Genomic DNA, 14,734 nt, shown 5'->3' with positions numbered 1-14,734 from the left:
GCAATGCAGGTTAGAGTGCCGTGGACCCAGGCTGGACTGTGCACAAAGGATTTCCGCCGGAAGTGCACGGAGGCCGGAGTAGCTGCAAAAGTCGCGGTTCCCAGCAATGCAGTCTGGCGTGGGGAGGCAAGGACTTACCTCCACCAAACTTGGACTGAAGAGTCACTGGACTGTGGGAGTCACTTGGACAGAGTTGCTGGATTCAAGGGACCTCGCTCGTCGGGCTGAGAGGAGACCCAAGGTACCGGTGATGCAGTTCTTTGGTGCCTGCGGTTGCAGGGGGACGATTCCGTCGAACCACGGGAGATTTCTTCGGAGCTTCTAGTGCAGAGAGGAGGCAGACTACCCCCACAGCATGCACCACCAGGAAAACAGTCGAGAAGGCGGCAGGATCAGCGTTACAGAGTTGCAGTAGTCGTCTTCGCTACTATGTTGCAGTTTTGCAGGCTTCCAGCGCGGTCATCAGTCTATTCCTTGGCAGAAGGTGAAGAGAGAGATGCAGAGGAACTCGGATGAGCTCTTGCATTCGTTATCTAAGGAATCCCAAGAGACAGAGACCCTAAATAGCCAGAAAAGAGGGTTTGGCTACCTAGGAGAGAGGATAGGCTAGCAACACCTGAAGGAGCCTATCAGAAGGAGTCTCTGACGTCACCTGATGGCACTGGCCACTCAGAGCAGTCCAGTGTGCCAGCAGCACCTCTGTTTCCAAGATGGCAGAGGTCTGGAGCACACTGGAGGAGCTCTGGACACCTCCCAGGGGAGGTGCAGGTCAGGGGAGTGGTCACTCCCCTTTCCTTTGTCCAGTTTCGCGCCAGAGCAGGGCTAAGGGGTCCCTGAACCGGTGTAGACTGGCTTATGCAGAAATGGGCACCATGTGTGCCCATGAAAGCATTTCCAGAGGCTGGGGGAGGCTACTCCTCCCCTGCCTTCACACCATTTTCCAAAGGGAGAGGGTGTAACACCCTCTCTCAGAGGAAGTCCTTTGTTCTGCCATCCTGGGCCAGGCCTGGCTGGACCCCAGGAGGGCAGAAGCCTGTCTGAGGGGTTGGCAGCAGCAGCAGCTGCAGTGAAACCCCGGGAAAGGTAGTTTGGCAGTACCAGGGTCTGTGCTACAGACCACTGGGATCATGGGATTGTGCCAACTATGCCAGGATGGCATAGAGGGGGCAATTCCATGATCATAGACATGTTACATGGCCATATTCGGAGTTACCATTGTGAAGCAACATATAGGTAGTGACCTATATGTGGTGCACGCGTGTAATGGTGTCCCCGCACTCACAAAGTCCGGGGAATTGGCCCTGAACAATGTGGGGGCACCTTGGCTAGTGCCAGGGTGCCCTCACACTAAGTAACTTTGCACCTAACCTTTACCAGGTAAAGGTTATACATATAGGTGACTTATAAGTTACTTAAGTGCAGTGTAAAATGGCTGTGAAATAACGTGGACGTTATTTCACTCAGGCTGCAGTGGCAGGCCTGTGTAAGAATTGTCAGAGCTCCCTATGGGTGGCAAAAGAAATGCTGCAGCCCATAGGGATCTCCTGGAACCCCAATACCCTGGGTACCTCAGTACCATATACTAGGGAATTATAAGGGCGTTCCAGTAAGCCAATGTAAATTGGTAAAATTGGTCACTAGCCTGTTAGTGACAATTTGAAAGAAATGAGAAAGCATAACCACTGAGGTTCTGGTTAGCAGAGCCTCAGTGAGACAGTTAGGCACCACACAGGGAACACATACACATAGGCCACAAACTTATGAGCACTGGGGTCCTGACTAGCAGGGTCCCAGTGACACATTACAAACATACTGAAAACATAGGGTTTTCACTATGAGCACTGGGCCCTGGCTAGCAGGATCCCAGTGAGACAGTGAAAACACCCTGACATACACTCACAAACAGGCCAAAAGTGGGGGTAACAAGGCTAGAAAGAGGCTACTTTCTCACACTCCTTTGGCCACAAGGGCCTGAATCTCTTGCTGTATGATGGACAGATGGTCCTCTGTTTATCGAACTAAGGGTAGTGGTGGAAGGTGGGTTGGGTTGGAAATAAATAGGAAAGCATAATCCTGACAATTTGTAGCATCCACTTGTATGAAGTGATTGTTTGCCACACTGGGAGAAAATGCAGGATCCTCCCACTACAGGGCACCTGTACACATGCTGGCTGCTTGCTGACCCAGTTGTCCACATGGTCTGCGGAAGGAGCGTAGGGCCAGCTGGGCTGGCTGCATGCGAGTCTGCTGGAGTTATTGAAAGTCCTACAGACTAATTGGAGCAGGCAGACCCAAGGGGCATGCTATGGCTCTGCTGAGTCTAGCTTCTCGCCAAAGAAGCAAAAGAAATCGAACGGCATGTCCATCAGGGAAGATGGGACATGCCTGAAGAAGCCCGTAGATCTCATCCAGGCATGTCTCCAGAGTGTCACACAAGTGCCAATTGTCTGACCAAGGCAATCTGCTGTTCTATCTAACTACTGCAAATTTTGCTGCACTGCTGCCACCTTAAGCAAGGAGAGGGGGTGGGCTCGCTGGATCACCGAGGCAGAGTGGTGACCCGTCTCTATGTATTTATCAGTGGTCTGGAGCATGGCTTTGCCTTGTCACAAGAAGAGTGTTCATGAGGGCCTCACCGAAAGGCAACAGGGGCTTGGGAGTAGTTTGTCTGGGTTAGAGAACATTGGTGAGAATGTTTTTTTTTTTACTTCTACAGTAGACAACTAGAGGTCGAGAACCTCACCCGACCTTTACATCACAACTGCAAAGGAGGCACTTTCCTTTGTAGCTGTCCAAGGAAGACAGATCAGCCCAGTGTCTGGAGACGTATCCAGCTCACTGGCATCTTGTAGCTCATCATACCAGTTGTATTCAGTGTACAGATGAGCAAAGTCATTCCCTTCATCATATCAGTCATTATCAAAATCTGTGCCAAAAAGATTGTGGATGATCTGGGTCCTTCCTTGAGACAAAAGCAGTGTCAGTCTCTGATTGGTTGTTGAAAGGCTATGGTTCAGTGGGATTAGGGCGCAACCTCAGTCTAAGTTGAAGTGGAGTCAGCTTAAAGTTGGAAAGCACTATTGGTTGTGCTTCAAAATTTGCTGGTGTTTGCATTGATGCTCCAGGATCTGATATGGGTTGCAGCACCAAACTGATACCATGAGGCATGGATGCACCAGAGGGAGCTGGCAGTATGCTGAAGAGACAGCATAGCTTAGATGAACTAGTGGATTTGCTGCAGTGGTGCCGAAGGATCTGGTAACTCAGGATGCCTCGTGGCGAGAGCCTGAATTGACTTCTAACGATATCAAGTTCAGGGTATGTCAGGGAGGCACATTTAAGCTTTAGCGCCTGCTCAGGAGTTTGAGAGTATCAGGAAGGAGCTGCGTCCCACTAGGGCTCCTTGTGATTCTTTTTTGGACCAACCCGAGGAATTTGACACCAACGATCTGTCCCAAATAGATTCGGGAGAGGGAAAAATATCTTCCCTGCAACCTGTCGTGGCATGGAGTCTTCTGTCATCTAGCAATATACAGCTTTGCCTCAAAGTCTGAGATGATCTTCGGATTCATCAAGGCGCAATTACTACAAGCTTTAGAGTCGAGGTCCTACCCCAAGCATTAAAGACAGATCTGGTGGAGATCTGTCAGACAAATGCTTGTACCAGTCCCTACAAGGCATGAACCTTGTTGTTTTAGTGTGTGACATTTTCCCTTGCACATCAGTATTTAGTAAGTCTACTTTTTTTGAAAATTAGCCTCGTGCTGAGACAAGGGGTAGCTCAGGATCCACTTTAGGTGGCGCGAAAAGAAAGGAACTGATACCAGAGTGCATTGGTGGTGCCTGCATGCGGCTCCTCATGTCACTTCCAGAGCGGAACAACATCAGTGCGGACACGCCCGACTTCAACTATCAGCATGCAGGGGTACTACTGAAGATTTTCCAGATCCAGCCTGACACCTGTTCCCCCCGCCATCAAGGAGTCCAAACAAATCTGCAGACACCTCAAAAGAAAATGGCGCACCGACTAGACCCCACCAACCACGAAGCCTTCAAAAAAGTCATAAACACACACCACCACCTCATCAGGACCACAGAGAGAAACACCTTCCAGGAATGCATCAACAACAACGCACATAACAGCAAGGAACTCTTCGGGATCATCAACGAACTGACCAACCCCAGAGCGAACTCCATGGATATCCTCCCCTCAAAAGAACTCTGCAATAACCTCTCTACCTACTTCCACCGCAACATAACAGACATCTACAACAGCTTCCCGACTCAGAACCTTCCCATGCCAAGCACCGGCATATCCACCACCGAAGCTCCTCCAAACCCCCACCACCTACTCTGCTGGGCCAACATTTCCGACCAAGCAACCCTCAATATCATGAACTCCATCCACTATGGCTCTCCCTCCGATCCCTGCCCAACCACATCTTCAACAAAGCAAGCAGCACCATCGCACCCCAGCTCCAGCACCTCATCAACCGCTTGTTCGAAACCGCCACCTTCCCAGAAATCTGGAAACACGCTGAAATCAAGCCATTACTGAAGAAACCCACTGTAGACCCAGACGACCTAAAGAACTTCTGGTCCCTCTCTCTGCTCCCCTTCCAAGCTAAGGTCATCGAAAAGGCTGTCAACAGACAACTTACCAGACACATCAAACTCAACAACATCCTAGACCCCTCACAGTCAGACTTCCGGAGCAATCACAGCACCGAGACTGCCCTCCTCGCCGCCACAGATGACAATCACATCCTCCTAGACAGGGGTGAGACCACGGCTCTCATCCTCCTCGACTTGTTTGCCGCCTTCGACACCATCTCCCACCGTACGCTACAGACTCACCTCCGCGACGTTGGCATCCGAGACAAAGCACTAGAATGGATCACCTCCTTCCTCTCCGACAGAACCCAAGGAGTCCGACTCCCCCCTTCTACTCAGAGGCCACCAAGATCATCTGCGGCGTTCTGCGTTCTGAGCCCCACTTTCTTCAACCTCTACATTGCCCCCCTAGCCACCATCGCCAGACACCATGCACTCAACATCATCTCATACGCTGAAGACACTCAGCTAATCATTTCCCTAGCCAACGACTCGCACACAGCCAAAACCAACTTCCACAACAGAATGAGGACAGTCGCCGCCTGGATGAAGGAGAGCTGCCTCAAGCTTAATACCGAAAAAAAGTCCTCTTCATCGGCAACAACCCCTCCGCCTGGGACATCTCCTGGTGGCCCACTGCCCTCGGAAGCGCTCCGCCCTCCCACCGACCACGCCCGCAACCTCGGCTTCATCCTTAACTCAGCACTCTCAATGAACCGTCTGTCCTGCCATTTGATAAAGTTTTGTTTTGACCAATGACTTTGTGTTTCACCACTGCACATATTAGTTGCTCAATGTTCACCAGTAGCACATGGTATGTTTTGTTCAGTTTAGCCGCCTATGGGCTTTGACATTGCATTAGTCATTACATTCTGTATTATGCCTATTGGCTTTGACATGGCATTAGCCATTGCTTTCTGTATTCAGTTGAGCCGCCTATGGGCTTTGACATTGCATTAGCCATTACATTCTGTATTCTGCCTATTGGCTTTGATATGCTGTATCCAGTCTAGCCGCCTATTGGCTTTGACATTGCATGCCTATTGACTTTGACATGATGTATTCAGTTTAGCTGCCTATTGACTTTGACATGCTATTAGATATTCTGCCTATTGGCTTTGACATGATATCATATATTACATTTTGTATTCAGCTCCGCTGCCTATTGGCTTTGACATGATATCATATATTACACTTTGTATTCAGCTCAGCTGCCTATTGGCTTTGACATGATATTATACATTGCATTTTATATTCAGCTCAGCTGCCTATGGGCTTTGACATGATATAAGATATTGCATTTTGTATTCAGCTTAGATGCCTATTGGCTTTGACATGACACTAGACATTGCATTTGATATTTAGGTTAGCTGCCTATTGCCTTTAACATGACATTGCATTTGATATTTAGGTTAGCTGACCATTGCCTTTAACGTGGAGTTAGACATTGCTGTATTTTTCCAAGCTGTGTTTTTGCACCAGATGAACCAAGATGTTTTGCTCTCACAGTAGACTAGACCTGATAAGAGAGAGTACATGGGCGTTGTTTCTCTTCCCTTGAGCTTGGGAACAGGAGTAGTCTTGGAGACCTGGCCAGTCTCTAAAGGGCTTGCTCAGTTTCCCAGGTCTGAGAGGAGGGGGCACACCTTTGTAACGAATGTAACAGGCTGCAGAGAGTCAGATTCGAATCTGCCGGACCTCGTGCTGGAGCTTGGCGCCAGTTGCCAGCATCCCGTGTGGGTAGATGACACTCTTTCTCGCGGCTGACAGGGGTCTCAGCTTGCAGACCTTAGAAAGATGTAGCTGTAAATAGTTCCTACACGGTGAAGTATTTGTTTTGCTTTGCATTCAATATCTTATAAATATAACCTGCTGTGTATATTGCAAACTGATATATTTTGTTTGATTAACGCGGACTTGAAAGCTACTAATTCGTCATTCATTCATAAACATTGTGGTTGGGGAAGAATAAAATAACAATAAAAGTCTTCTTTGACCTCAGAAGTGCATTTCTGTTGTGTTATGTTAGTGCTTAGAAACTAAATAAGAGGAAAGCACTACACCGTCAAGTCAGAGCAGTCTCCTCCACCTGCATCAACACCGTGCGCATGCTCCGTAAGATCTTCAAATGGATCCCAATCGAATCCAAAAGAACAGTCACCCAGGCCCTTTTCAGCAGCCACCTGGACTACGGCAACGCACTACGCTGGAACCACCACCAAGGTACAGAAAACACTGCAACGCATCGAGATCATCATGAACACCCCGAAACACAACCACACCTCCGCTCTACTGAGAGACCTGCACTGGCTCCCAATAGACAAGAGAATCACATTCAAGCTTCTTACGCATACCTACAAAGCCCTCCATAACACCTGACCAGAATACCTCAACCAAAGACTCCACTTCTACACACCCACCAGACAGCTCTGCTCTGCTGACTTCGCACTCGCTGCCGTCCCACACGTCCGGAAGGCCACAGCAGGAGGAAGATCCTTCTCCCACCACGCCACCAAGACCTGGAACTCCCTTCCCATCCACCTCAGAAGATCTCCCACTCTATCGCAATTCAGAAAGGATCTCAAAACTTGGCTCTTCACCTGATCCCCGCCGTTCATCGACGACCTCTCACTTACTGCCCCCTCACCCCCACCCCCTCTCAGCGCCTTGAGACCCTAGCGGGTGAGTAGTTGCACTTTACAAGTATTATGATTGATTGACACCTGGGGAAAATTCAAAAGGTGAGGAATCTGCAGTTAGAATATCCTTCAGAAAAACTTATTTCCAGTACTGTCCTGCTTACACCACAACAGCGTATGGCAGTGGTTCCCAATCTGTGTGCTGTGGCACCCAGGTGCGCCATCTAAACTAGCCAGGGGCGCCATGCACCAAGCACACAGTTTGAGAACGAAAGGAGGAATAGCTATAAATATCTGCTGTCACTACTTGCCCTGGCCTCCTGCTAACTGCAGTGTTAATGGATGACACTGAAACATAAAACCATCTCTCAACTCAGAGTTATTTAACAGGTCCTGACCCTGAGCTAAACAGTTCAGAAGTGTTGCTGGAGTGAATTTTAGAAATCCCTTCATGCAATTTAACAAAACCTTTTGTGCAGTATAATTAAAATATACATGCTAATTCTTATAACCTCGACCTAGGTAAGGAGACAAGGAAGACTGCTTATAAAGGTCATTAAGGGTGAATGTGAATAACATTAATTTAATACACAAGCTCCAAAAATAAAATAAACGGTAAAGAAATATGCAGTAAAGCACTGTAAAGGGCAATTCTTCTGCTCAGCAAATAATGCATACTCAGGCCTTCATGGAAGACCTGCTGTCACAGACAACTAACTCTGTCCCTTCAAGGATAGGTCACAGACACTTTACTCAGAATAAGCCACCCTAAGACAAACACTTTTGAAAAATGTATGCAGTACAGATGCATTGTCTGTATGTAGGTACCTTTATTGTCTTGTGCACTTTGATTTTCTTGTCAGCAGGGCCCTACAGATAGGCAGTTTATTACACAGCTAACATTTGTCTATAAGACGAAGATCATAGGATACTCAGCCTAGCGACTGCAGTCAGACCTTGGCTGGATGCCTGCTAATGCACCACAGCCCACCTTCCACTGCACTCTTCTTCCATACAAGGTATGTTACAGAGACAGGTAGAGCCGTACACTATTGTACAGATAGACATTGTACCTTAGTGAGCCAGTGAAACAGCAATAAAGTGCTTATAAATGCCAGGTAGTGCATATCAGCAGTGTCTGATCACCTTAAAACGTGTAAATATTACCTATTTCAGCTGCGTGCATGTGATATTTAACCAACTGAAGCAAGCTGCAATAGTGCTTAATTAAAGTCCCTTACTTCAATGTGATCTGTGCATAAAACGGAAAGCACATCCAGCTTTATTAGCACAGATTCTTTGTTAGAAGTAAATGAAAGGATTTGTTCTCTTATCATCTTTATCTTATTCTGTCATTTTTACTTTCATCACTTTACTAGCAACAAAGCTTCTGCTTACTCCAAATAATATTCCTTCTTACTCTTGCAGCTATTCGCTGTCTGTTACTCTGCTAAATATTCCTACTCTTAACTCTACTTCCTCCTTCTTACTCTGAATACTCCTATTCTTACTCCTACTGAGCCCCTCCCACCTGCAGCAGCGGTTCCTGCTCTAACCTGCATTTCAGCAAAGAGAGAGATGGGTGCCTCAACTGCTACAGTTTTGCATGTGTGAGAAATGCAATGATGAGCGCAGGGTTTGGATAGCCATCTTAAAGGGTGCTCAGAGGTTTGCGCTGCCCTTCTTTTCCTTTAAGGAAACCAGTGACCTGCCTTCTGCTGGAGGAAGGTTGGCTTCCTCAGCATCAGGTTCATGTCTGAGGGTATATCACCTTCTTAGTGCACTGGCACTGAGATAGTTTGAATAGGAAGTTACTCCCATTGCATTTCAGTTATAGCTCAGCTATATATGGCATTCGGATGCCATATGCAACAGACTTTTCTATTGAAGGTCCTTCTGCAAATGTAGCCAACACTGCCCTTTTCAGATTGCTGATATTAATGCCAGAATTCCCAAGAAAATAAATGTTTAAATTGGCTGCTTAGTGGTTGTGTCATATTTGTTGCTAAGGATTGTCAGAGATATGTATTCTATTTCGTTCTGTGACATGCAGAATATGATGCAAGCTGCTGCCACTGAAGAAGATGCTTTCATGGCAGGAACGTGTGGTTTAAGGCTTCAAGGCCTGGAGTAAAAAGGAGTAAAATTAGTATTTGTTGCTGATAAAGTGCTTTATTACAGCATCAGTTCAGTGACAAAGTAGATCACAACTACGATTATAATACCTTCACAGCAATTAATTTCAGGGAGGAAAATGGAAGTACCCCCGATGCCGGGCTTACATCCTCTCACCTGCCAAAAAAAGTAACGTAACGGCGAGCCACGGCCAACTGCCCATAGGTCAAGGGAGCCGCGGGTCGAAGAAGTATGGGAACCACTGGCGTATGGGTTCAAATGAGGAACCCTATTAGTTCTGTGAGGATATTTAAATACCATGCTGGAAATGTTGGATCAGACTATTTAAATATTCCATATATTACTTTGTTACATGCAAATCAAATATGGACATAGTTTCCCTATTGGACAAATAAGCTGCATCAGCTTGAGCGCTAAAAAAAAGCTTCATGTGTCGAACCACTGCATTTGAAATGTTAGTATGGCTTCTAATGCAGTGTGAAGTAAAACATTCTCACTTTTTCAGAATAACAAGCACAAATCATTGCCCAGTGCACCTCCTTGAGGACTGTTATGCATTCTGACTGTACATTTATATAACCAAATTGACTGGAGCTCTATTATCATGAAGTTCAGCGACTGAGGAATAGAGCACGATACCCTCCATCACTGCTGACAGAGATGTTTGTACAGACATTTCTACCAGATGGCAAAAGCGTGGCTGATGTGCCTGTGGAAGTTAAACGGACTACCTTTACTGGTTGGTGCCTTGTGCATTTCGCTCACTGTATACTGAAGAGCTGGCATTGAGTAAAATGCATTCTCCGATATCCCAGACTAATCTACAGCAGGTACATTACCCTACATCTTGATAGCAAGAGGCAAAGTTTAGGAACTTGTGCATTTTTCTTAGTCTAGTGTGTCCTATTCTTGAAAGGAAGTTTGTAAAATTGTGAGATTCAACTGTCAGTCTTGAGACTGTTGGTGATCTCTGCTCGGACTGTTTGCTGGCTCATTCTTTACAACTATGCTCTGGCAGGAGATGCATGCGCCTCTCTCTGTGCCCAAAGCCATATATTGTGCCATTCTGGACAACTGATGTGAACGTGCCCCTTCTTTCCATTTTAGAGAACTACTCCATACATAGTATGCTGCCTGTTCTCATTAAAATCTTGTTGTTATGGTGATCCTTGAGTGCTGCTAGTGCCAAGGCCAATTATTTCAATTCAAACAAATAAATGACTAAGGGGGTCATTCTGACGCCGGGGCCAGGGTCGGCGGGAGCACCGCCGGCCCCGCAGGGCATTCTGACCGCGGCGGTTCGGCCGCGGTCAGAAGAGGCAAACCGGCGGTCTCCCGCCGGTTTACCGCTGCCCTTAGAATCCCCCATGGCGGTGCAGCTTGCTGCGCCGCCATGGGGGATTCTGACACCCCCTACCGCCATCCTGTTCCTGGCGGTTCGCCCGCCAGGAACAGGATGGCGGTAGGGGGTGCCGCGGGGCCCCTGGGGGCCCCTGCCGTGCCCATGCCAATGGCATGGGCACGGCAGGGGCCCCCGTAAGAGGGCCCTGAAAAGTATTTCAGTGTCTGCTAAGCAGACACTGAAATACGCCACGGGTGCAACTGCACCCGTCGCACCCCTGCAACTACGCCGGCTCAATTCTGAGCCGGCGTCCTCGTTGCAGGGGCATTTCCTCTGGGCCGGCGGGCGCTCTTTTGGAGAGCGCCCGCCGGCCCAGAGGAAATGTCTGAATGGCCGCCACGGTCTTTTGACCGCGGTGCGGTCATTCAGCGGCGGTACCCTGGCGGACGGCCTCCGCCGTCCGCCAGGGTCAGAATGAGTTCCTAAGTGTGTTCCTTTAGAAGTCCACATACCCTCTACCATTAACTTATTCACGTGAGAGCAAAATACTGCCTGCAATGCATCTGTCCTAATGGTCACCTGTAGCTGAAGGTTTGCCAAGGCTCAGCCCTTCACCACAAGACTATGGGGGTTTCAAACTTTAATCTGTCCTGCATCTTGGCATTATCATCACTAGATCCTTTCAGGACCAGTCACCTGAGAACATGGTATTGCTAGTCACTTGTGGAGCAGTCTCATATGAAGCCTTGTGTTAGGATTTAGTGCAGTACACAATGGCATCAAGCCCATTAGGAAAGCTCCCTTCTTTATCATTCAAGAATGGTGTCCGGTAAAGAGGACACCATCTTCATGTCTACAAATTACAGCATCCTTTCATGTGCAAGGTGATCTATTATTGTCTTTCAATCCAGCCTCTAAAAACAGTTGCATAAATAAAAATTGAAAGGCAAAACTCAGTCACACGGGCAAACAGCAAACACTTTGCCAAATATGATGCTTGCACTGCTGGAATGTTAGATGGATTCAGAAGTAGGCTCACTATGACCTGATGGCTAGGAGCAACATCTAATTCCAAGAATGTTCTGGTGCTGGCATTAGCTTTAGACTAGCCCTGCCACACAGTTTATTTAGCCTTCTATGGTGGCCTTAAGGTAGGTGTTGCATCAACTCCACTGTGTTTCTTCCCATTAAAACCAGTCACAGCAGCTCTGCAGACCTTAGTGTCCGCTGTACACCAAATCAAGCCTTCCCCAAAGACCACAATTCTTCCCGTTACTACAAATGCTTACTTCTCTTTAGATGTATTATCTGCTTGCAGTCTGTATGACCAACATAGATCTGATTCCACATGGAATCCAATTGAAAAGGTTCCGGACGAACTGCTATATATTAGCATTCAATTAGGAGCACACCCAGCCTTGTCTTCAGTAAGTGTTACACAATGTTACTTCCCTGCTTCCCTGAATTCTTCAATATGGCAAGTATTCAGTCATTTATTATCACCGTCACACTGAAGAAAATCTTTGATTTCTCACCAGTTTCCATTACCCCTCGTTGAGGGTCTGACATCCTCTGAATAACTGCATTACATGCTGAAGTGGCATCTGATGGGGATGCCTCTTGGGGTAGGAACCCAACTGCTCTTCATAGGGGGATTCAAATGGAAATATTATCTGCAATCAACCTATTCCCAATACTCCTGCTGTGTGGGTCATGCCAATGAAACTGGCGAAATATATAAGCCTCCGTTGTGTCAAGAACTGGGCAATAAACTGTGGCCGATTGGTTTTCGAAATGTGTTTGTTCCCTATGAATCTTCGTTGCCACTAGGTCGTGAGCGAGCCCTTGGTATAGTGGAAACATCATTTAAAGCCTTCTTCTACTTGTGATAGAAAATACTTTATGTTCCTGCAAGAACGTCTCTTAAACAGCTCATTTTTAGAAGCAGTTTCTACTTTGCGGTAAGAGAATGCTGGCAAGCTGAAATATGCTTTATTTCAGGGTTAACGTGGAAGATGCTCTAAACCTTTGGCCAAGTCCAGTTTTCAAATACTTGAATGAAAAATTTCTGGAACTCACAATGTTATCCTCTGCAAAATTGGCTTCTGGGTTGAGGCCAATAGTTTTTGAGGTTTTAAAGTAAACACAAAATAGACTATTGACTTCAAATTGTCTTCAGGAGAAGGGGGTTTCTTTTCAGAAGGAGCGCGTGTTTCCCCTTGGGGTCGTTCATTGTCCAAAGTTTTTTTATTTTTTTATTATAGTTTTTGCAGTCCAATTGAACTGAAATATCTAACTGTTTCGAGGCTGGCAATCAAAAGGGCTTTACTTTAGTTTAGTAGTGGGTCCTTCTAGGTTGAAGTCACGCCTTTGCCTTGCTGGCTTTTTTGGACAATTGTTAGTGTAATGCACCACTCAACAAGTCTTTTTTCTATACTACTGATGGGGAAAGGGTGATATATGATTCATCTATCTAATTTAAGGTATAAAGCTTCAAACATTCTGACACTTTTCTTTTTCTTATTCGTTCGCGAAGGTTTTCAAGTCATGGTAGAAACCTTCTGCACCGCCGAAGCCATAACTGGCACAGAGCAGCTGATACCACATTGGAACAGTCCTTTAAGCTCTAAAATGTGCAACACTAAGTTGTCATGGTCCCTGAGCAAACAAAGGTTGCAAAGGCTCTGAAGGCCCTTTCTGCAATAAAGGGTGCTGCACCTGGGGCATGGGGTGTTTCCCATATTCTTTAACTCCTATCCCATCCTCAATTCAAAGCCATTCTCATAAGAAAATAAACAATATACGTCTTACACTCGAACCAAGAGTTGAATATTTTCGTAACACCGAGTGGCAATGTCCAGTTGAAGATTTTCTTTGCTCTTTGATGTCAATGCTTTGTGGGCTTCATGTTAGTAGAGCGTCCGAATGTTTAATCAGAGTATAGCTGGACCAACCTAGTCTATGTTCTTGTCTCTTTTTACTTCAAGCGCTAGAGTACCTACAAATGTCAATGGATGTCCCATGAGTACGGTTCGGACACCAGTGATAGCAAACAAATAGGATCATGCAGCGTGAGCAAGACCTGAAACTCAAGGGCAAATGAGACAGGCATGCACAAGTATGCTGGTCCATGCTTAGATACATTCACATGTACAAGGTGAGAATTGTACAAGCAGGATCATTCCTCGACTGCTAGCCCAGGGGAACACACCAAGCCATAATGCAGGAAAGGAATAGGCACAAATGGGAAGCTTAAACAATAACCTTCACACACAGACCTTACCGTATAATTCTATGGACCTCCAACTTCTCTGGCGTGTAGGTGTCAATCAAGACCTGCAACTTTTCCAGCCTGAGAAAAGAATGGATGTCAATACTGGTGAACAAATGAACTGGGAACAGTGAGGAGTGCTCTGCATCTTACATCCATAATCAGAATTTAAAATAACAACTATTCAATGCCCTATCTAGAAAATTGCACTCATTTCTAGCCAAGCACAATTGTTTATTTAAACTGAAGCGAACATCACGTCAACAAGGGAATAAAATCTTCCAACCATTGATCAGTGTAGAGGAGAAACGTTTCACAGAAAGACTCAGCAAAAGCATGAAACGTTTTCACCGAAGGAGAATCATTTGCCTACAATATTGGTTCTACAGCAGTGGCATTGTTCAGAGAATTGCATGTTTTTTTGGCTTGGTAATGGCTACTGAATATTTTTATGTGGGCATTTTCATTTCAGGCCATCTTTATATTAATGACTGTAGGCTGGAAAATAACTCCTTCTGTGGCAGTTTTAAATCATATGAAAGCATGTAGAAATAGTAACCCCTCAACCATTATTGAAGGGCACTTGAGAAGGGTGTACATTAATCTATATACACCTATGTTGTCAATCCTCCACATGTTACTACATGTGGGACATGCCCACGCCCGCACCCACTCACTCACTTGCTCATATTCCCCCTGAGCCTCTTCTCTTAGTTCAGAAGGACAGTGCTT

At 46.4% G+C, this 14,734-nt stretch overlaps 1 protein-coding gene across 1 annotated transcript in view; it reads right to left on the bottom strand.

Annotated features, from left to right (window-relative positions):
- LOC138301557 (HAUS augmin-like complex subunit 4) overlaps nt 1-14,734 on the bottom strand; it is a 147,079-nt gene that overhangs the window by 19,839 nt on the left and 112,506 nt on the right. Inside the window, exon 6 of the mRNA XM_069242076.1 lies at nt 14,015-14,083. Within this exon, the coding sequence (XP_069098177.1) occupies nt 14,015-14,083 (69 nt within the window). The remainder of the gene's footprint in view (nt 1-14,014; nt 14,084-14,734) is intronic.

The sequence above is a fragment of the Pleurodeles waltl genome, chromosome 6 (genome assembly GCF_031143425.1).
Source record: "Pleurodeles waltl isolate 20211129_DDA chromosome 6, aPleWal1.hap1.20221129, whole genome shotgun sequence".
NCBI classification, from domain to species: domain Eukaryota; kingdom Metazoa; phylum Chordata; class Amphibia; order Caudata; family Salamandridae; genus Pleurodeles; species Pleurodeles waltl.
This window is presented reverse-complemented; position numbering and strand designations above follow the sequence as displayed.